This window comes from Trematomus bernacchii, unplaced genomic scaffold, assembly GCF_902827165.1.
Source record: "Trematomus bernacchii unplaced genomic scaffold, fTreBer1.1, whole genome shotgun sequence".
Lineage (NCBI taxonomy): Eukaryota > Metazoa > Chordata > Actinopteri > Perciformes > Nototheniidae > Trematomus > Trematomus bernacchii.
In genome coordinates this window covers 929,040-951,953 of record NW_022987575.1, presented here as the reverse complement: position 1 = coordinate 951,953, position 22,914 = coordinate 929,040, and the positions used below count along the sequence as shown (strand labels likewise).

The 22,914-nt window shown below is 43.1% G+C and overlaps 2 protein-coding genes across 3 annotated transcripts in view; both read left to right on the top strand.

Annotated features, from left to right (window-relative positions):
• LOC117479722 (peroxisomal succinyl-coenzyme A thioesterase-like) overlaps positions 1 to 22,914 on the top strand; it is an 85,560-nt gene that overhangs the window by 47,350 nt on the left and 15,296 nt on the right. The gene's annotated exons all lie outside the window — the stretch shown is intronic.
• LOC117479732 (peroxisomal succinyl-coenzyme A thioesterase-like) overlaps positions 1,607 to 22,914 on the top strand; it is a 22,286-nt gene continuing 978 nt past the window's right edge. The window contains exons 1-10 of the mRNA XM_034126825.1: positions 1,607 to 1,687; positions 2,300 to 2,444; positions 3,013 to 3,083; positions 10,402 to 10,588; positions 10,735 to 10,834; positions 11,644 to 11,834; positions 12,166 to 12,335; positions 12,451 to 12,570; positions 12,874 to 12,956; positions 14,912 to 15,005. Coding sequence (XP_033982716.1) covers positions 1,607 to 1,687; positions 2,300 to 2,444; positions 3,013 to 3,083; positions 10,402 to 10,588; positions 10,735 to 10,834; positions 11,644 to 11,834; positions 12,166 to 12,335; positions 12,451 to 12,570; positions 12,874 to 12,956; positions 14,912 to 15,005 — 1,242 coding nt within the window. The remainder of the gene's footprint in view (positions 1,688 to 2,299; positions 2,445 to 3,012; positions 3,084 to 10,401; positions 10,589 to 10,734; positions 10,835 to 11,643; positions 11,835 to 12,165; positions 12,336 to 12,450; positions 12,571 to 12,873; positions 12,957 to 14,911; positions 15,006 to 22,914) is intronic.

Below are 22,914 nucleotides of genomic sequence, written 5' to 3'. Positions count from 1 at the left end.
GTAGTATTTTTTTTTTTCGTTTTAATGCCATTGAACATGTCTTTTGACCTAATTGACAGCTACGGTGAGACGATCTGCCGTAAAAGCTCCGTAAAGGTACGTGTTGTGATGTCTGTGTTTGCTTCCCCTGTCGCAAGTTCGGATCGCTCAGTGATGATACTATACCTAAATAATCAGGGGAGTCTCAGCTTTAATCGGCTATATTGTATGTGCAGCTACGATAAGTAATAAGGGTATTTTTATCTTGAATTGTGTGCCGCAGTGCGTTAGATCTTTTTCGCTCAGGAGTCATTTAGACGCTTCTTATGAGACTTGTGTTTTGTTTTGGTAAAAATGGTTCACATCTTGTCACAAACGAGCTGAGGACCAAAATGCAACACACGGGAAACCAGGGATAGTCGGTAACCAGCTTTATTTAAGGCAATAAACTGGTAGGAGACGAAAAGGCAGATAGTAGGCAAAGGGCTGGTCGGGGACAGGTGAGGGTTCCAGGAGAAGGCAAGACGGGAGTCGCAGGTACAGACCGGGTCAGGGAGCAGGCAAGGCAGAATAGTCCGGGTACAGGCAGGGTCAGGAAACAGGCGAGGCAGGCTGGTCAGGGACAGGCAGGGTCGAAACCGGGAGAGCAATCTGGAGGGTAATGCGGGAAAGGCTGGCATGCTGCAAAGTACGATCTGGCATTGAGGTGAAAGTGAAGTGGGCCTATATACTAATGGAGCTGATGGGTGTAACAGAGTGAGAGAGAGAGACAGGGTGTGGCTACCAGGTGACTAAGGAATGTTAATGCAGAAAATAGGTGAGTGAGAAAGCAGAACTGTGACAGAACCCCCACCTTAATGGACGGCTCCTGACGTCCAAGACAAAACTACGAGAACAAAATTAAAAAATCAACAAAAAACCTACAGACACAGGGTGGAAGGTGGGGGTATGGGGTCCAATGGGGGGACCGCCGTGCTTAAGAGGTTAACAGCCGCCGACACAAACGAATGCCGTGCTTCCATGAGCGTCAAATCCCGCCGCAGATGGGAATACATTGCAATCAGTTGAAAACTATTTGCGTCCCTTTATGAAGCTGAAGGAGCCTAGGAGCGTCCCAACTGCACGCCACGGGACCCTGACCAAGAGTCGCTCCTGGACGTTTATGGAGTGAGAGTGTGTTGGTATATCAGTATGTAGTGTCTCTACTTTAAAGAGTCCTCTCCTGCTGATGTTCAGGTGTATATCAGTATGTAGTGTCTCTACTTTAAAGAGTCCTCTCCTGCTGATGTTCAGGTGTATATCAGTATGTAGTGTCTCTACTGGGACATGTCTTCATGCTTTAATGTTCAAAAAGCTCTTTATTTTTCTCATACTGCCTGTGCTGCAGCACCTCTTTTCACCCTCTGTCTGAAACCAGAGCCCAGTCTGCTCTGTGGAGTGTGTGGGAAATACACTTTGGGAATGTAGCCTTTGCAGACCATCAACATGCACAACAACCTTTATAACACCCTACAGGAAAGGGAAAAGCCCAGAAAGCACAACAGGGCCCTTTTTCAAAGCTAAAGCTATGTAGATAATACTTTTATATTTACAATCTGAAACGCTGCTGCTGTTTGTCTCTGAGCAGATGGGACGACTGGAGTGTCCTCTGCTGCTCGTTGTAGGTGAGGACGATCAGAACTGGCCCGCCCACGAGTGTGCAATGGACGTGAGTTAATCAACATTGAAACACTGAAAACATGGATATGATACATGATACATGAACAACCCATTTTTGTATCCTAGTTTTTTGCCATGTACATTTGATTAAATCTCATTCTGTTTTAAAACACAGATATATATCAAGGATCAAACTGGTGTAATAGTTTTTATTCTCTTTTTCCAACCAAATTTAAACCCATTTATGTTTTTCTCTTCTCGGACCAAATGTTTTTTGTTTTGTTAATAAGCTGGCTTAATATTTCACTAAGATCTCGTTCAAAACAGGGCATTGTGAGCGGACTGAAATATTTGCAGGATAATTTTGTGGACTTGCACGGCTCTATACGTTATCATAGTACTTGCTTTTAATTGTGGGTCATCATTATTATTTAACAGTGAGCACATGCAACCTTTTTCAGTCTAAAATACATATTAATGACTTTTTTTATTTAGTTGAAGCTTATCATTATATTATTGATGGTCATTGGAGGCAGTGTGGCCCGAGATATACAGTTAAGAGATGATGGCAACAGAAACAATAGAAGAAGTAAAAAAAAAAAGGTTGTGAGATGATCTAAGACATATGACATTATTATGTGTTTAACTTCCTGTTTTGCAGATGAAAGAGACGATGGAGCGGGCGGGGAACAGCCACCTTCTGACTGTCCTCTCCTATAAGAATGCCGGTCACCTGATCGAACCTCCATTCATGCCGTTCGCCCGAGCCAGCTCCTTCAAAACGGTCACTAACCCACCAACCAAGGGTAGGATACGATAATACTTTAATGGTCAGATCAAGTCTGAAATGTGACTTGCATCACAGCAGCTCCATGTGTAACATCAACAGACAAATTTCAAGACACAATACATGACATTCTTTTTTTTTTGAACATAACAGCACTGAGAGAAAACATGCTCAAAGACCCTTTAGCGTGCATTTGATCTGGCTCTGTATTTACTGTGAGGATTGACTGGAGCACAAAGTATGCTTCAGTCTGACTTTATTGAATCGTGGGACCCTGTATCTCCCATTAGATGGTAGCAGTTCATATTTTCTGTTCAGAACATGGTTTGTGTCCGAGATGATGTTGTTGGACAGCCTTATTAAGTTGTTATGAAAGGCTGAGTCATAAAGTCTATAACAGGGTTGACCAACAATCTTTGAGCATATTTTTAACAGGTTGAGCTGTTTTGATTTTAAAGCTGTTGACAAACACTTGTACCAGGTAGTATTGCAGTACTGTACTGTATTTCTCAGTGAATCAAAGTTAGGGTGCTTACATTTAGGACTTTGAGTTTTGACTGCTATAATTTGGTTTGTTGTCTTTGCAGTGATGGCTCTGTGGGGCGGAGAGCTGGTGGCACATTCTCGCGTTCAGGAAGACGCCTGGAGGAAGATGCTGGTCTTTCTGAGGGAGAATCTGTCCGGCGGCATGAAACATGGTGCTTCATTTTCCAACTTGTAATCAAGACCATCCATCCATCTTCTCCCACTTATCGGTGGTCGGGTCGTGGAGGTAGCAGTTCCAGCAGAGAGCCCCAAACTTCCCTTTCCCTGTAACCAAGACTAATAATCACACTAACTGGGACTTCTGGCGCCTTGGATTCAGGAAGTAAAAGTCCGCTCTATTTTTTTCCTCATTCTTAATCATGATGGGGGGGAATTCATGTTTTTCTTACAGAAAAACAAAACTCATCTATCTCAGTCACCGTGGTGGCCAGAGAAACAGACTCCATGCCTGCATTTGTTTTTCATGCCAGAAAAGTGACCTTTAATTGTAATTATTATACTTCATAATCAAGTTGATTACAGCTTAATGGTTGAATCAGTACAACGTATTAATAACTTGTGGTAATATTTAAGTTTATTTATATAGCCAGTGGGTGATTTTAGGGTGGATTCCATCACCCTTGTTCAAATAGAGTCCAAAATACAACCTCCATTATAGAGAGAGTAGGGGCAGAGGGGGACTCTAGTTTAATATATGTTAATCTACCTGACTCATTAATCCTTTCTGACATTTTAATTGACTGTTTTGCATGAATACGTCGTAAAATCCAGATAATGATTAGCCATTGTTGGAATTTCTGTATTTTCAAGAAGTTATTTTCTGTTTTGCCTCGTTCGGACCAAGAGTAAAATAAAAATATTTTCTGTTTTAAAATTCCTGTCTCCTGCATTTTGGTCCACCCTCTTGTCACGACCTTCGTCCTCCTACCCGTCCTTCAGAGCGTCTTCGCCCGTCTGGTCAGCCTTATGGGAGTACTGCCCCCCCTCTTACAGTGCAGACGCTTTTCTGCTTGCTCTTGCCTCTGCTTACTTTTTTATGCTGATTTTCTATTTTTCTTTTGTGAATACTTCGAGGAGTGGCTCCTGGACATTAACGTATCACTGGGACAGTTATTCTTCGTAAATAGACGCAGGCTTTCAGCCATATTTCAATATTTTTACGACGACCTCAGTCTTACAGTAGCGTGGGAGGACGAATAACAGGCAGAGCCCAGCGCTCTGAAATCTGTGATGCGACCGGCTGGCCTGCATTGTTATCACCCAGGAAGAGCGCCTCTTCAACCCTTCTTCATACTAGGAAACAGTCGTGGACAGCTGCTAAAGGGAGAACTACAAACAATCCTGCTAAACCACTGAGTGTGCCAATCCAGAACAGATACGCTACACTGACACAGAACCGGAGATCTCTTTCTGATGAGCTGGATAACCTGTCCTCTTCACACAGCAGGGTAAGGACCAATAGCTACTCCAAAAGTAAAAGCCTTGAGGGAAGGCTAAACGACTGGGCCTGAAACTCTGATTGGGTGACTCTGCTGTAAGACATGTACAAAGTCTGTGTAGTAAGAACAACACCAAAGTACTTTGTTTTCCCAAGGATATGGTCTCTGACTTGGCTGAGAAGATCCTGCATATTGGGGCTGAACATCCGACTGTGAAAAATTAATACTGCACATTGGAACAAATTATGTTGTGAAACAACAGTCAGAAGGGCTGAAAGAAGACTTTAAATGTGTGTTGGAAACTGTCAGCTCTCTAAATGCGGAGGTGTTCATCAGTGGCCCTCTACCGCCAGTCAGAAGAGGAGTGGAGAGATTCAGCAGATTGTTTGCACTGAACAAGTGGCTTTCAACTGCCTGTATTGATCATTCTGTACATTTTATTGACAATTTTAACTTTTTCTGAGACCGCAGACATCTTTTTAAGGCAGATGGAATTTGCCTGAACAAGTCAGGAGTAAAATTGTTTATCTCTAACATAGTCAACTGCCTGCATCATCAATCTGTTCCCTCTGCCAAGGACAAGCAACAAGAGGAATCAAAACAAGAGTATCACTGCACCCGCCTGAGGAATGTTTTGATTATGGGAGACCTATGACACAAATGGACACAAAGTTTTTCATTGCATGGCCTCAGATCTACTTCATATAGTAAACAAATCTCTTCACTCAGGTGTTTTTCCACAGGCCCTGAAAACTGCAGTCATTAAACCGTTATTAAAAAAGAATAATCTAGATGCTTCAGTAATGAACAATTACAGGCCCATATCAAACCTCCCATTTTTAGGTAAAATCATTGAAAAAGTTGTTTTTCAACAGTTGAGTAATTTCTCGCATTTAAATAACTGTTTGTTCATGTCCAAACCACAGCACTGAGACTGCTCTTGTAAAGGTCTTCAATGACATCCACTTAAACACAGACAGTGGCAGAACTTCAGTGTTAGTATTATTAGATCTCAGTGCTGCGTTTGGAACTGTTGACCACAACATATTACTAGACAGACTGGAAAACTGGGTGGGACTTTCATCAACAGTTGTAAATTGGTTTGAATCCTACTTAAAGGACAGAAACAACTTTGTTTCTATAGGTAAATACACATCTGAGTTGACAAATATGACATGTGGGGTTCCTCAAGGCTCCATCTTGGGACCTCTTCTCTTTAACATCTACATGCTGCCACTGTCTCAGATAATGAAAAACAACAAAATAAGTTACCATCGCTATGCGGATGACACCCACATTTACATAACCATTTCACCAGGAGACTATTTTCCAATTAAAACACTGAGTAAGTGCATTGAACAAATCAATGACCGGATGTGTCAGAACTTTCTCCAATTAAACAAAGATAAAACTGAGGTAATGGTTTTTGGAGCCAAGGCAGAACATATAAAAGTTAGTGCTGAGCTTCAGTCTGCAATGTTCAAAACAACAGATGAAGCCAGAAATCTAGGTGTAGTCATGGACTCTGACCTGAGTTTCAACAGTCACATTAAAACAGTTACTAAATCAGCCTACTATCACCTAAAGAACATATCTAGGATTAAAGGACTAATGTCACAGCAGGATTTGGAAAAACTTGTCCATGCTTTTATCTTCAGTAGACTCGCCTACTGTAATCGTGTCTTTACAGGTCTCACACATTTTTTTGCAGTGTTTGATTCATTTCTGTTCTGTTTTGTCTCGTCTGGAACTAGCTTGCAATATGGTATTTTCTGTTAACAGTTCCTGTCTCCTGCATTTGTGTCCAACCTGCGCTGCTTACTGTGACAGAGAATCCAACCAACTCATGTTTGTACAGGAACAGTTTTTTCATTTCATTTCAAACCTTTATTTATCCAGGTGTATCCCATTGAGATCATTGATCTCTTTTTCAAGGGAGACCTGCTCAAGTAGGTTCCACATGAAACATTAAAACATAAACAGAACAACAAAAAGGACATCATGCAGCATCTTTACAGGGATTACAATTTACATAACTATCCACATGAACAGGTACCAACAGCTTCCGATTGAGTAGCATCCAACCGAGCTTTAAAAACATTTAGTGGCACCAGATTGCTCAGTTTCCATTTCAATTGCAGACTATTCCAAGACAGTGGAGCTGCGCATCTCAATGCTATCTTCCCTAAGACAGTCCTAGCAGTTGGCACATTTAATAAAACCACTGTGATACGCAGCATCTAACTTGACCAGGCAATTTGCAGGTGCATTAATATCAATCAAATCACAATAGTCCAGCACAGGTAAAAAGGTCACAGTGACTAGCCTTTTCCTGGCCTCGAGCGAGAAACAGGACTTGTTCCTGTAGAAGAAACCTAGCCTAACCCTCAGTTTTTTAAGCAGGTTATTGACATGACGTTTAAAAGTGAGACAGTCATCAAGCCAGATACCAAGGTATTTGTAACAGGTAACCACTTCAAGTTTTATTCCTTGCGTAGTTACAATATCTAAAATAGGCTCTGGTGTCTTTTTAGCTTTTGAAAAGAGCATTACCTTGGTTTTATCAACATTTAAAAGAAGCTTAAGTTCAGAGAGCTGAGTCTGAATAATGTTAAAAACAGATTGCAATTCAACAACAGCCTCCTTAATGGAGGGACCTGCACAGTACATAACGGTATTGTCCGCATAAATATGTAAGGTTGCTCCATCGACATTTTCACCTAAACTATTGATGTAGATGGAGAATAAAAGTGGACCTAAAGCAGAACCTTGAGGAACACCATTAGTAATGTTTAACCACTCAGAGGACAGCCCATCAAAATGAACACATTGGGACCTTTCAGAGAGGTAGTTCACAAACCACCCTACAGCATGGCTGGATATGCCAATACTGAGTAGCCTCTGCTTTAAGATGCGATGATCGACGATATCAAACGCTTTGGAAAGGTCAATAAATAGAGCTGCACAACTCTGCTTATTATCTAAAATACTTGCCACATCATTCACCACTTTCATTGTGGCAGTGATGGTGCTATGTTGCTTTCTGAAGCCTGACTGATGTTTAGACAGGATGTCATTTGTACATAAAAACACCTTTACCTGTTCACTCACTAGGTGTTCAAGAACCTTAGCCAGAACTGATAATTTAGAGATGGGCCTATAATTATTTAATAAAGTGGCCTCCCCACCTTTTAGTAGAGGCAGGACATACGCTGACTTCCACAATTTTGGAATTGTATTTGTGCTGAGGGAGAGGTTAAAAAGAGTAGTGAGAGGTGGAGCAATAAAATCTGCAGCTATCTTTAAAAAGAAAGGTTCTACGTTGTCCGGGCCGGCCGGTTTCTTAGGATCTAACTTGGTTAAAGCTTCACGAACAACATCAACAGTAAAAGGAGTAAAACTGAAAGGGTTTTCCAAAACACGTTTTTCAGAGTCACAGACTGTGGTGTTCACAGAAGCAGAGTTAGTGACAGAATCAAACAGAGAGCCACAGGACACAAAATGCTCATTAAAACAATTTAACATAGTGGCCCTGTCCGATATAGTGCCAGATGCTGTGGCAATGCACGGAGGTAGCTCATTACGGATATCACCGGTGGATATCGATTTTATGGCTTTCCAACATTTTCCAGGATTATTCAGGTTCTTTGTGGTAACTGACAGATAATACTTAGACTTAGCACTTTTTATTTGTGATGTGAAGCTATTTCTTAGCTGCCTAAAGTGTAGCCATTCTACCTCTGAGCCTGATTTCCTAGCCTTTGCCCAGGCCTTGTTTCTCTCATGTAGGAGACTAGATAATTCAGCAGAAAACTCTAAATTTACGCAGGGGTGCATGTCTAGCTATAATTTCCATAAAACCAAGATAAAAATAAGACCATGCAGTTTCTACATCAGCACACAGATCGATTTTACCCCAATCAAAATCAAACAGATCATGCTCCACAAAATGTTTTTTGTCTCTCTTACTGATAATGCGAGGTTTAACCTTTTGGACTTTTGTGTCCCTATTTGTGGCTACAACACAGTGATCACTCAGATCATTTGCAAATACTCCCACAGATGAGTATTTATGGGGAACATTAGTTAAAATGAGATCAATTAAGGAGGATTTATTTGGGGACTTAATGTTAGGGCGAGTAGGACTGTCTATAATCTGAGTAACATTCAGAGAGATACAAAGGTTTTTAAAATCCTCTGACACAGAAGTTAACCAGTCCCAATTAAAATCACCAAGCAGCACTATTTCCTTGTAGTCAAGTTGAGATAAAAGTTTTGCCAATGAAGATAAAGAGTCCTTGACAGCTGAGGGGGGTCTGTAGCAGCCCACCACCATGACCTGTTGACCCTTTGCTACTTCGATATTTAAGGCTAAAAATTCTAGTTGTTTATTAATAGATTTGGAAACCATCTTGGTTACACAAAACTTATTTTTCACATAAATGGCAACGCCACCACCTTTTTTAGGACGGTCGGTACGATATACACTATAACCACTTACGTAGATGTCAGAGGCCAAAATAGATTTATCTAGCCACGTTTCTGATAAGACAATGACATCAGCATCAGTCGAGCTCGCCCAAATGCGGACAAAATCTAACTTAGGTAACAGACTGCGCACATTTAAGTGAATGAATCCCAACCCAGATCTAGAAATAAAATCAGCAGGAGTTTGATCCGTTCTTCTCCCTTGTTTGCTAACGCTAAGCCCTGTCTAATAATTTCCATAACTGGGCAGATAAAGGATTTTTTTACATTTCAGATTTTAACACGAAACCTGGTAGCCTCTATCCTGCTAGCAATCGTTCTCAACTCCAGCCTGCCCCTCTGTCTTTCTGGCTCTGGTTTATTTTCATAAAACACCCTAACAAAGTACTGTGCGCAGTAAAATCACCACAAAATTCTATAATTTGCTTGTGTTAATCCACATGCTTCATTCAATATGCGAAAGTTTAATGTATTACAAGGATCATATTGATTGACCTCATCCCATTCTTTACAAATGGTACATTCCCTCCACCTTTGATCGAGTGATGTTGCTGTGGGAGGAGATTAAAGTTCCACAAAATATTAACCTGAACTTGTTTGCTATAAAAAAAGAACCTGTTCTTGCAAAGTTTGATTAGGTCATTGCTTTGTTTGCAGACGCTTAGACGACTTCAGAACCAAGAGGAGATCAAACCAAGAAGGCAAACCTGAACACAAGCTTGAAAGGTCAGTTAGTGTTTATTTAACATTGACACTTTTTGTGGACTAGTTGTGACTGCAGAGCTCTAGAATTTTGATTTGATTTTTAGCCGCTTGCCCCTTCTGAAAGGGGGACAACAATGCCGAACATGGAGTATTTTAAACTTAAGTACTGTGGTAGAGGACGCATTCGGATACTATACTTAAGTTAAATGATTTCACTGATCCACAGTGTCTTTACACTCATACTGCACAGCATTTCAGAGGTAAAAGACTGTATTTTATTATAACACTTGTCCGGAAGCTATCGGAATCAGAATTCAGTTTTTGCCAAGTAAGAAGAAAACAGGCTTCTGTATGACATTGTTTTTTATTGTAATATCTGCAAATCAGAGCTAAGCCAGAAGGCAAAGCTCTCTCTAGCAGTGTATCCTAATTTATATTCTTACCTCTGGTCATGAAGTGTTAATCATGACTAAAATAACAAGTCCATGGATACTTAGACTTTCTCTGGAGGTTGGCTGGAATATTCCTTAGGGATAATTTGAGAAGTTCATTCATCCATGAGGGACTTTGAGTAGAGACCGCTGCTGCTTTTTCGAAGAAAGTATCCAATTGAGGTGGTTCGGGACCAGTTGGACACCTTGGAATCCCCCATCAGAGCTGGTTAATGTGGTCAGGGAAAGGGAGGTTTTGGGCCCTCTGCTGGAACTGCTACGTCCTTGGACCCGAGGTTAGGGTTAGGGTTTAGATGGATAGTAGTGTTTTTAAGGTGTGTTTACCATTTATTTCCTTAGATTTTAGAGACAGCATTGTGTGAAGCTGTCGGTACAGCCGTCCAGAGGGCTTGTGGATGAGAAGTTCACCGTCTTGGTCCAGAACCTCCTCCCTGGGTTCCAGCTGACCATCCACGCCCTCCACCAGTGTGAAGACGGACACAGCTGGGAGGCTTTTGCTCACTACACTGCCGATGCCACCAGTATTGTGAACGGTAAGACCATCAAAATTCAGGAAGATGAATTTAGAACGATTACTAAAGTTTGTGAATGGCAGCAAAACATATTTTGTTATTAAATGATGGAGTTATATGTAAAAATAGAAAAAAGTCAATATGTTTTATCCATTTCACTCCCATAGTCTCACAGGATCCCAGTCTGGGCGGGACATATTCTGGGGTTGAACCGATGGGCCTGCTGTGGAGCCTCAGACTAGTTCCTGGCAGCAAAACTGGGCTCAGGTAAGCCAACAACCATGGGGCTGTTCAGATGACAGTACAGGAAAAAATATTATTATTAGGCCCAATTCCAAAACGACCCATACACCACTGCACTCTGTGACCAACTGAAGTCCGCCTGTATTCCGATCTCAGCTGAACGAGCCTCCTTCTGTCTCTCTGGTAGAAAGAGCAGCCGTCATAACATTTCGGAACCATAGTTTTGTGTCAGCATATCTTGGATGAAAAATAATCATTATTTATAGTAAATTAACTTCCATAAAAAGGTGTAGGGGATGGATTTAAATGAAGCCTTATGGTGCGTTCACACCGAATGACGAGATTGACGAGACTTGCGCCTTCGCGAGAGTTACATTTTGTCAACTCGAGCGTCAAATTCACGTGGCACATTCTCGCGTTAGCCAATCAGCGGTGAGGATCTCGGCCTGCCGCCACTGACGTTGAATCAGATAACCAAAACATCAGCCGTTAGCTGTTAGCCCTCAGAGCTCACAGCTCCTCATATTTGTTCAGAAACTGGAGAAAAGTTATACATGTACAAACCACAGACTGTCTATGGCATGTTGAATACAGTCGCTGCTTTATTTCTGTCTGTATGACATTGTTGTGAGTGTGGACGGAGCAGCTACATGTTAGATTAGTCTTATCGATCGATTACCGAAACACATATTAGAAAAGTGTTTTCGTCTGCCTACTTGTTTGAATGACGCTAGTAAACACAACTTCAAGCCGATTATATTCGCATCGCTTTAATCCGGTGTGTCCAGTGTGAACGTACCGTTAGAGTTACCTCATTCCCCTCATTCTTCAAGGTGGAGGAAGATGAACGTCCAGACTCCCATGGGGGTCACAATCTCGGTGTACCACGGTCACCAGACGGAGGGCTTCTTGGATCAGGTGCTGCTGGCCAGTGTGGTGGTAGAGCGATGGTACATGGCTCCCGGCGTCCGTAGAGTCCCGATAACAGAGGGCAGACTCACTGCGACCCTCTTTCTGCCCTCAGGTAGGACCTGGGGAGATTCTGAAGGGAGGTGTCCTCTGGGGGAAGTTTAGGGGTGACATTTGTGTGACATAGAAGAACATTAACAATAAAAATGAACCAAATTCAGCATTAGTTATTTGTAACTTTTGGAACAACAACATTTTTTATCAAACTGAATTCAAGAGTACATCGGTAAAAAGTAATATTATCGATTGCTCAATTACACAAATATTGATTGTATGTGGAAGACTTTGTGCTTTCAGCAAATATGGTAAAGCTTTCCTAATAATCCATATATCATTGTATAATTACCGAGCTAGTGATTGTATTTGGCGTCTTGAATCGTCTGAAGGACCTGGTCCTTTCCCCGGACTCTTGGACCTTTGGGGGTGGGGAGGGAAGTTGGTGGAGTACCGGGCAGCGCTGCTGGCCTCCCACGGCATCGCCTCCCTGGCCCTCAACTACCTCACACCTCAAATCACTAAGGAAACTGGTAAAATGGTGGACAATGATTACTTTGAGGTACATCAACCATGTATATCTTGAAAACATGAGATATAAATGTAAGATAGCGCTTTCTGACAAACAAAAAACGTTCTGCATCATCAATGTGCATCGACATATTTTTCTGCTGCAGACGGCCTATAGAGTCCTGGAGCAGCATCCTCAGATCCTCGGCAGCAGGATCGCCATGTTGGGTCTTTCCTTAGGCGCCGCTGTCACTCTCAGAAAGGCTGTTTACTCCCAGGTTGTAAAGGTAAGACCATCTATCTATCCATCCATCCATCCATCCATCCATCCATCCATCCATCCATCCATCCATCCATCCATCCATCCATCCATCCATCTATCCAACTGATGTCAGGTGTAGCCTTGCAACTGAATATAACTCCACACAATGAGAAGCACTCAATATAGCAATATAGTCCACCATGTCTGGAGGCTGCTCATTCCGTCGCAGCGAACTGCAAGGGATCAGAACCATGTCACACTTATATTATCTGACCGATAATCGGATTCTGTCCAGCTGTCTGATCTCTCTATGTCTGTGGTCTCCCAGCTCAGATGCGCAGTGTGTATCAGTGGGAGTCATGTGCAGCCGATTGACGGACCTGTGGAACAATTTAATGCTTTATTTAACAAGTAAGTTAATCTTCTTTCAGTTATCTCTATGCCTTTCCTGCTCACAAGAGATTTTAATTCGAGCCTGAGCTCGACAGAGTCAGAATGAAGAACTATTGTTTTCCTCGACTATTTGTATTAGGGTCTGAGACTGTTTTGTGTGACACCACACACAAAACAGGCCAAATGACGGGCTAAAGCCCAGAAAAACGGGCCAAAATCATGACAGCATGTAGCTCGTTCGTGCATAGTGATGTGGGCGCGATAGGATTATTATTATGATTATAATTTTTCGTCTTTGAACGCACTTTTGACCCCCGCAACCTTTATGAAAACTCACCAAATGTTACAAACACGTCAGAAATGGTGAAAATAGACGTTTGGAATGGGTTCCGTAACTTTGCGTAAACAAATGTGCAAGCCACGGCCACTTCTGTTTTTTAATGTAAACTCCCCCCACTTTCACTTTCACGTAAATGAACAAAATTGGATACGCATATCTAAAGTGCGGAGACGAACAAAAAAGCCTTTTGGAGGTGTATAAAAAAACGTACAGGAGGTCGGCCATTTCGAATTTAACATACCCTACTTTAAAGATCTCCTCCCAGGGATCTTTTCCCATCGACACCAAATTTTGAAAGTAGCGTCTCGAGACTTGGGGGATGAAAAGTTATCAAAATCGAAATTTTTCACCGCACGGCGTACTCGTTATGCGGCGCCCATTTTAACGTTTGTGTGATGCTAGGTGATCCCTCGACATGGAACACGATGATGTCATAACTCCAACTGACATGCTCCGAACGTCACATGATGGTTTACACTGCTGCCCTGAACAGCTCTACGTCAAATCTGAGGTTTCATAATGTGGTATTTCCATGGCAACGCAAGTGCAATGGACATGTTCCGATCGCCATCAAACTTCACTTGTATATCATCGGTCCACCCATCAACAGCTTTACGCTAAATCTGAGGTGTAATCATATGCTGTTTCCATGGTAATGCATCCCTCCCCATAAAACACGATGTTGTCATAACTCAAAGGAAAATTGTCCAAATGGCACCATACTTCAGATGATGGTTAATGGTCTGGCCCTGAACATGTCTATGTGCCACTTTTGAGTTTTCCGCACAACCAGGGCCGGCCCTGACCAATTTGCTGCCCTAGGCAAGATTTTAGCTGGCGCCACCCCCCACCCCCCCAAAATTAACACAAATACAAAATTAAAACCTATAATTGCACATAAAAAACATTATTTCAAAAAAAGAACCATTTCACATAAACCTCTGGTTTTTACTGTAATTTACATTAATTACAGCAGAGGGAGCTGTCCTAATCAAGTGAAGAGAGGGCTGTAATCTACTTCCAATTTTTGCCCTTTCGTGGGCCAAACTATCTCCTCCTACAATTGTTATCAGATCGACTCCAAATTTGGCCAGTACCATCAGAAGACTTGGACAATCAAAACTTATTGTGCACTTGTGGTTTTGTTTTGGTATGGCAAGGTTACTCTATAGCGCCCCCTAAAATACCTCAACATACTTATTTTGGGATTAGCGATGCATTTACGAAATTTGTCACAGGCGTTAACACGGAGGATCTTAAGTAACTGATATGGTTGTCGTGTTTCTGTGTGGCAGGATGGCTCTATAGCGCTCCCTAAAAACCCTTCACGAAGGTGTACGTGACACCTACATGTACGATATTTAAGAGGCATTTGTATCACTGGAAAATCTGATTCCCATGTAGGGAAATGTAGTGAAATCAGTTCAAGCGGTGGCAAGAAGTAGCTTACTTGCGCACTTGCACAAACAAATCAGGTTAATGATACAAAGTGGTTAGTGACGATGGCGATTCGAGGCTGCACATGGGTTCCTGAAGCTTGCAGCTTTCATTTTGATTGTAATTACCCTATGATCAATCTCTGGTGCCACCCTCAAGACAAACATTGAATCCTTTTCCTTTTCTTCTAAATCAGAAACATTGACAAGATTCACCTTGATAAGGATAACCAGTCGATCCTTAGAGATACGCTGCTGCCCATCCCAACAGACCCCTCACTCAAAGTGGACGTGAGTACCAGCAGACTCTTGAGAGAGTTTATATTTCTGATTTTTAACTGGGTTTTTGCTCTTCGAAGCCCTTTTTGTAAAAAAAAAATCATTTCGGTTGATATAGATAACAGTTTGTTTGCATTATGTATTATCACCTGTGTATTCACATTTGTTTTAGACTGAACAACCATGTACATTTTTGTATATGTATTTCTTCGTGAGATTGATCCTGTTGGACTCAGTACTAGTGAAACCCCCACAAGTACTATGAAGTACTTTTACTGTGTAGTTACTTTATAAACTCTGAATCTTGTGGTGCTTGAAGAAATACAGACTGGTTAAGCCGGCCAGGTTATATATATGCCCTTTTTTGCAATATTTATTAAAATGTCACTAGTTATTTAAACAAACCACTATCTGAGGATAATACAAGCAACCATAAAACGCCCTTTATCTCGAGAGCCATTGAAGCCCATGAAGAATTTATCCTTCGACAAATCTTTTCATCTGCTGTATTAATAAAGTTGCCACGTGTTTTCAAATTCAAGTTAAGGCACTATCTGTGCAGAACATGAACCTTTTAACTGCCAGACCAAGAAAAAAGCTATGGAACAATTATTTGTTTGCATTTCTTTATCAAATGGGCCACAACTAACCACAAACACATTTCTTTTTTTTTGACTGACCACACAGTTTTGTTTTTTTGAGCCTCTACCAACTGGTCGAGCTGGCCTTCTATGGTAAAAGTGCATTTTCAACAATCATCATACAGTACAGTATTTGTATGCATCAAACTCAAATAAAACACAAACTGAAATAAAAAAAAGTATTTTATGGAAAATTAGCAATATATAGATATATTCATAAAAGATAATAAATTATAATTGTAAAAAAAGGAAAAAAGTAATGTTAAGTGTTTTTCATAATAAAAAAAGACTTGCTCATCTTACTGTATATGCTGAATTGGCCTAACAAGAAACCACTGGCCTAACAGCAAATGTCTATATCCTGTGTTGGCCTAACTTGCTCATCTGTGTGCAACTTCGGGCTGAATGCCATGCATGAAAGGTGCTATATAAATTATTATCACTTTTTCACTCTGAGACTCATAAGGCAGTACTAGATGTAGTAATATTACCATGAATCTAGCCATTTATTTACCATATTTTATTGAAAAACATCTCTGAAACTCTGAAAAAGTCATATTGCTAGTTTACCATAAAAGGCCAATTCGACCGGTTGGTTGAGCATATTTTCCAAAAAATAATTACACCCTTGTTAAAACTTTTTTTGTGCATCAAGTTATCTGATTATGTTCACTCAGTACTCTGAAACTAAAATATGTCAAAAATGACAGGGTTACCTTACAAAAGTTTACCAAAAAGAGTGATTTCGTCAGCAGTGATTTTTAGCATGCCAACTTTCTCAGTTGAAGCTAGCTGAAGGGCATTCTATTCGAACCACAGTGACATCTATAGGTTGTTTTGTGCATAACATGTCAACCAAATGGTAGAGCTGGCTGAATCAGATGGAGTAAAACTTTTTTATTTATTTTTCAACAAGATATCAAGACACAAAATTGGCTCTACCAAATGGTGGCACTGGCTGTTAAAGGGTTACAAATATTCTTCATTTGCAGTATTTTATTTTAAAAGTGTTCAGAAAGACTGCATCTTCAACTATTTTAGGCAGAAAAACGTCTATTGACTAAACGCTTTTTAATAATTTACTATTTAGAAAGGTTTTTGTGAGAAATCATTTCAAAAGTAAACTTTTTTTTCCTTTTGTATTTAAATTTGAAATGTTTGCACCAAACATTATTAGAACCGCCAGAGATTTTTTATACCTAAAACCGCCACCTGGGTCAAATTGACCCGCTATTAGAATGCATTGATTTTCAAGGTAAAATGTTCTTTTATTGAACAGTGAGTTTTGATCGCACAGGATGAAACGTATACCAATATAATCTGTGGACTCTCAGGGCTCGTCATTATAAATGGCCCGCTGGCCCGGAAGCATTATTAAGGCCTCCTTCACACGGGAACGTTTGCGTTTATGCACAGTATGCGTATTCAAAAAAGTCTTCCGTTCACATGCATTCGTTTCATTTAACGTGTCTGTTCAAACGAGACCGCTGGAAACGCTGTAGTACATATGCCGGGACTGTAAGTGGCGCTGTAACTTCCGCCAAAATACACCAAAAGCAGCGAAGAAGAGTAGCCCGGAGCAGCCCCGCAGCAATGTTGCCATGGCTACCCTTCTGTTTATGCCCCGCGGTGTATTTAGCAACATGTAGTTCATGTAATTCTCCATGTCCACTTGTTGCTGTAGATTTTGCACTAATATCTGTAGCATGGTCAGTAGCAGTAGCACTAGCAGTAGCTACTGACAGGAGGAAGTGTGTGTGGTGATTGCTGGTATTCAGCGGGATATAGTAATTTCCTCAGCATATGGATAAATGCAACGGGGAAGTTAACTGAAAGAAACCGAATCTGTGGATATTGCATCGACCGACCAAGAAGCACGTCTCCGTGGAGAGGACGCGCTCAGAAAGAGAGATATTCTCTACAAACACCGGGTGAGATCGCTCCTCTGGGACACGCCGGTCCTCTGCCTACAAACATTTCTCTTTTTGCCGCCGACGGGCGCAGGAGCAATGAACAATAATGGCCTGGATTAGGAAGTAAAGACAAGTTTGGTGTATCGCAGAGCGGACTGTTTAATTTTGTTTGTGTTGTTTGGCTGGAAAATTGTCAATATAATGGATCAATGCATGAAATCTGACTCTGTTTATTTTGTTTAAGGAGTATATTGGGCGTTAACAATTCTGGTTTGCCTTTTATAATATTATTTCATTCAAGAACCCCTGCTGGTATTCAGCGGGATATAGTCATTTCCTCAGCATATGGATAAATGCAACGGGGAAGTTAACTGAAAGAAACCAAGAAGCACGTCTCTGTGGATATTGCATCGAGAGGACGGCTCAGAAAGAGAGATATTCTCTACAAACACCGGGTGAGATGCACCTTTGTCAATATAATGGATCAATGCATGAAATCTGACTCTGTTTATTTTGTTTAAGGAGTATATTGGGCGTTAACAATTCTGGTTTGCCTTTTATAATATTATTTCATTCAAGAACCCCTTGTGCGTTTAATTAACACAGCTATTTTTGATGGTTGCTACAGCAGTGAGCAGGAGAGGTGGGGCTATCGTTATTTTTTCAGGAAATATTCGTATAGAGTTGATTACACGGACTCGGTTGACCCCCCAGAGCGTTTCGTTTGCAAATCTATCCACCTTGGGACCCGTTATCGTTTGTGGGGTCAGTTTCTATCGGCCTCCTGTAAATAATAGGGCTATACGCACGCGAAACTATGCAGATACAAGCAGTTTTCTCCTCGTGTAAACGGCGCCTTAGACACCGCGGCCAGCATAACGTACTTTCAACTCGCCCCACAGCTGTTTGCTGCGGAGCGCAGCGCGAGCAGTCTCCCGCACTCCTTCAATACAGACTGTCTCTCTCTCTCTCTCTCTCTCTCTCTCTCTCTCTATCTATAACTATCTATCAATATATCTATCCATCTATCTCTCTCTCTCTCAATCTATCTCTCAATCTATAAGGAACCGCAGTAGAGAAAAGGCGTTGCTATAGCAACACGTCATGTTTATATGAAAAGGGGTGGGGTCAATATGACCCGCTGGGCGGAAATAGATAAACGGCAATTTTTTGGGCGATTTCTTCAATCTGACTTCATATTGACAATTTTTAACAACATAGGGTGCTACATAACACACTTTCAGGAAAAGTCACGGACTGGAAGACTTTAATATTTTATTGAAAAAAAGTTACACACAATAAAAAACAGCTCTGGGTCAAATTGGCCCGATTGGCGGTTCTAGTGTTAAAATTATGAATCCATTTATTTTATTGTATTTCCTTGAGGCTGGGGAAGATATCCAGCATGTAGTTCAACATGCAAATGTTCTAATCAGGGTTCATACACTTTTTCACCAATGCTTCTCCATGACTTCTCCATGACCTATACCTATTTTCCATGACCAAAAACATTACTCTGTCTCAGCGGTACCACTGAAAATGGTTTATTTTAACATGGATAAGGGAATGCTCTGGTTTTTGGACAAAATTAACATGGGATCACTCCCGTCACCGGACGTACTTCGTCTCACTGGAATAGTAACGGTCATAGTGAATATAAAATCGTCCCCATGTATCCGGCCAATGACGGGAGAGTTTTGAAAGAGACAAAACACTGTTCCATACATTTAAAAACACTTAAACAATTAAACAATGTTTACCCCAGGATTCTGGCCTCTTCCCTGGCTTGTAAAGTGCAGTTATGCGCCATGGAGGTATTCTGATATTTTCAAAATGTAGCACTTTCACACTTTCACAGGGAATAGCGGAGTTATGGCAGAGGGTCAGATTCTGAAAATACGATTTGAGAACAGGGCTCTGATCAGGGCTAAAGTCTTGTTAGAAACTGGTGAATCTGTTTAAATGCAGGGAGCATAGGCACTGCTTTTAGCAGGGTCTCAGAGAGCCATAGACCCAGGGTACAGCACATCGCTTTCTTACCCATAAAACAGGGCTCTGATCAGGGCTAAAGTAATGTTAGAAACTGGTGAATCTGTTTAAATGCAGGCACCTGCATTCACACCTCCAGGGCGGAGACCGGGAAAACCAACTCTCTTTGCCCGCTCACAGAGCCCCGAAGGACGGACTCGAGACCTCCAGCATGTCCCCATAACAGTGGGACTCTGTTTCTTTCACAGCTCCAGCAGAGACCAGGGGAAAATCACCTCTCTCTGCCCGCTCACAGAGCACCGAAGGACGGCCTCGAGACCTCCAGCATGTCCCCATAACAGTGGGACTCTGTTTCTTTCACAGCTCCAGCAGAGACCAGGGGAAAATCACCTCTCTCTGCCCGCACACAGAGCCCCGAAGGACGGACTCGAGACCTCCAGCATGTCCCCATAACAGTGGGACTCTGTTTCTTTCACAGCTCCAGCAGAGACCAGGGGAAAATCACCTCTCTCTGCCCGCTCACAGAGCACCGAAGGACGGACTCGAGACCTCCAGCATGTCCCCATAACAGTGGGACTCTGTTTCTTTCACAGCTCCAGCAGAGACCAGGGGAAAATCACCTCTCTCTGCCCGCTCACAGAGCACCGAAGGACGGACTCGAGACCTCCAGCATGTCCCCATAACAGTGGGACTCTGTTTCTTTCACAGCTCCAGCAGAGACCAGGGGAAAATCACCTCTCTCTGCCCGCTCACAGAGCACCGAAGGACGGACTCGAGACCTCCAGCATGTCCCCATAACAGTGGGACTCTGTTTCTTTCACAGCTCCAGCAGAGACCAGGGGAAAATCACCTCTCTCTGCCCGCTCACAGAGCACCGAAGGACGGACTCGAGACCTCCAGCATGTCCCCATAACAGTGGGACTCTGTTTCTTTCACAGCTCCAGCAGAGACCAGGGGAAAATCACCTCTCTCTGCCCGCTCACAGAGCACCGAAGGACGGACTCGAGACCTCCAGCATGTCCCCATAACAGTGGGACTCTGTTTCTTTCACAGCTCCAGCAGAGACCAGGGAAAATCACCTCTCTCTGCCCGCTCACAGAGCACCGAAGGACGGACTCGAGACCTCCAGCATGTCCCCATAACAGTGGGACTCTGTTTCTTTCACAGCTCCAGCAGAGACCAGGGAAAATCACCTCTCTCTGCCCGCTCACAGAGCACCGAAGGACGGACTCGAGACCTCCAGCATGTCCCCATAACAGTGGGACTCTGTTTCTTTCACAGCTCCAGCAGAGACCAGGGGAAAATCACCTCTCTCTGCCCGCTCACAGAGCACCGAAGGACGGACTCGAGACCTCCAGCATGTCCCCCATAACAGTGGGACTCTGTTTCTTTCACAGCTCCAGCAGAGACCAGGGGAAAATCACCTCTCTCTGCCCGCTCACAGAGCACCGAAGGACGGACTCGAGACCTCCAGCATGTCCCCATAACAGTGGGACTCTGTTTCTTTCACAGCTCCAGCAGAGACCAGGGGAAAATCACCTCTCTCTGCCCGCTCACAGAGCACCGAAGGACGGACTCGAGACCCTCCAGCATGTCCCCATAACAGTGGGACTCTGTTTCTTTCACAGCTCCAGCAGAGACCAGGGGAAAATCACCTCTCTCTGCCCGCTTACAGAGCACCGAAGGACGGACTCGAGACCTCCAGCATGTCCCTAACAGGGGGACCTCCATAACCTTGCACACCCTGAGTCCCCGGGCCCCCACAGTTAAGCACTCCCCCACGGACTAAACACAGGTATTCACACCCACCAGAACCTCGTGCCCCTGGTGACCTTACAAGGGGGTGGTTTTATGGTGCTTCTGTGTCCGCCCATCAGCATCCATATTCGGCCTTCTTCACGGCATCACCCCCCCCTTCTGTGGAGGGTATTCTCGTGCCCCTGGTGGCCTTACAAGGGGGTGGTTTTTATGGTGCTTCTGTGTCCGCCCATCAGCATCCATATTCGGCCTTCTTCACGGCATCACCCCCCTTCTGTGGAGGGTATTCTCGTGCCCCTGGTGGTCTTACAAGGGGGTGGTTTTATGGTGCTTCTGTGTCCGCCCATCAGCATCCATATTCGGCCTTCTTCACGGCATCACCCCCCCTTCTGTGGAGGGTGTTTCTCGTGCCCCTGGTGACCTTACAAGGGGGTGGTTTTATGGTGCTTCTGTGTCCGCCCATCAGCATCCATATTCGGCCTTCTTCACGGCATCACCCCCCCTTCTGGGCTGGAGGTTCAAACACTTTAACTTTTGTTCACCCTCCTCTGGCTTACACCTCCTCCGCCAACACTTGAGCGCTCATCACAGGGTTCAGCACCAAGGAGAGTGCCTCCCCGGTGCTGATGGAAAGTGGCACTTTTTCTGCCCCTGGTAACCATCAAGGTTATTGTTTTTTTTTTTTTTTTTTATTTTATTTGAACAAAAAACCACAGTTGACAGTACAGAGAGGCTAAAACATAAACTATTTACACGTACTACTGCTACTATAACAGTACTACTAAATTTCTTAACCTACGTTTTAAAGTGCAGTTATGCGCCCTGGAGGTGTTGCACTATTAACCAAAATGTATGCCCAGGATTCTGGCACCTTCCCTGGCTTGTAAAGTGCAGTTATGCGCCCTGGAGATATTGTACTATTTACAAAATGTATACACAGGATTATAATAATAATTATATACACGGTATACATATTCACAATGTTTAGCGGGATTCAGGGGACCAAATTAGGCGTCTAATTCTTACGGTGCACCAGGGCAAACAGGTTGAGTCCACGGCCCCTGCCCCATCATCAGGAGTGTCAACCAGCCCCGGTCCCGACTTCATTGGCCTCTTTCCCTCCCGCTTCCGCTTACCGCTGCTGCTGCCGCTCCAATGACCCATCAGGTGAAGATGATAGAGCTGTACTGTTATAGCAGCCCTCTTCGGAGGTCTCCCCATCTGACAGCGGTAGACATCCTTCTGATGATGATGCAGCTGCTGCCGCATCTGATGACGCCCTGAACATGGGAGCGGATTCTCAATGCCTCCTTTATACCTGGCGCATTCGCGTAGAACCGGTCCGCCGTGGTTACGTCGTGACACATAAACCTGGCGAGAATCGACCGGCTTTCTGGATCTTGGTGATGCTTGATATTGTCAGCCAGGGCAGTGCGCAGGATTGTGAAGGTGACGGCTGTTTCTAGCCCAGCATCAGCCCATGCCCTCTTCAAGTGAGCGTTCAGGTTCTTGGAGGCCCGATTCCCCCTTGTGAAAAGGAAGAATTCATTCTGAGGACCCAGCAATGCCTCTTTAATCCCCATCCACCGCATGACCCAGCTAAACTCCTCTACTGTAAGC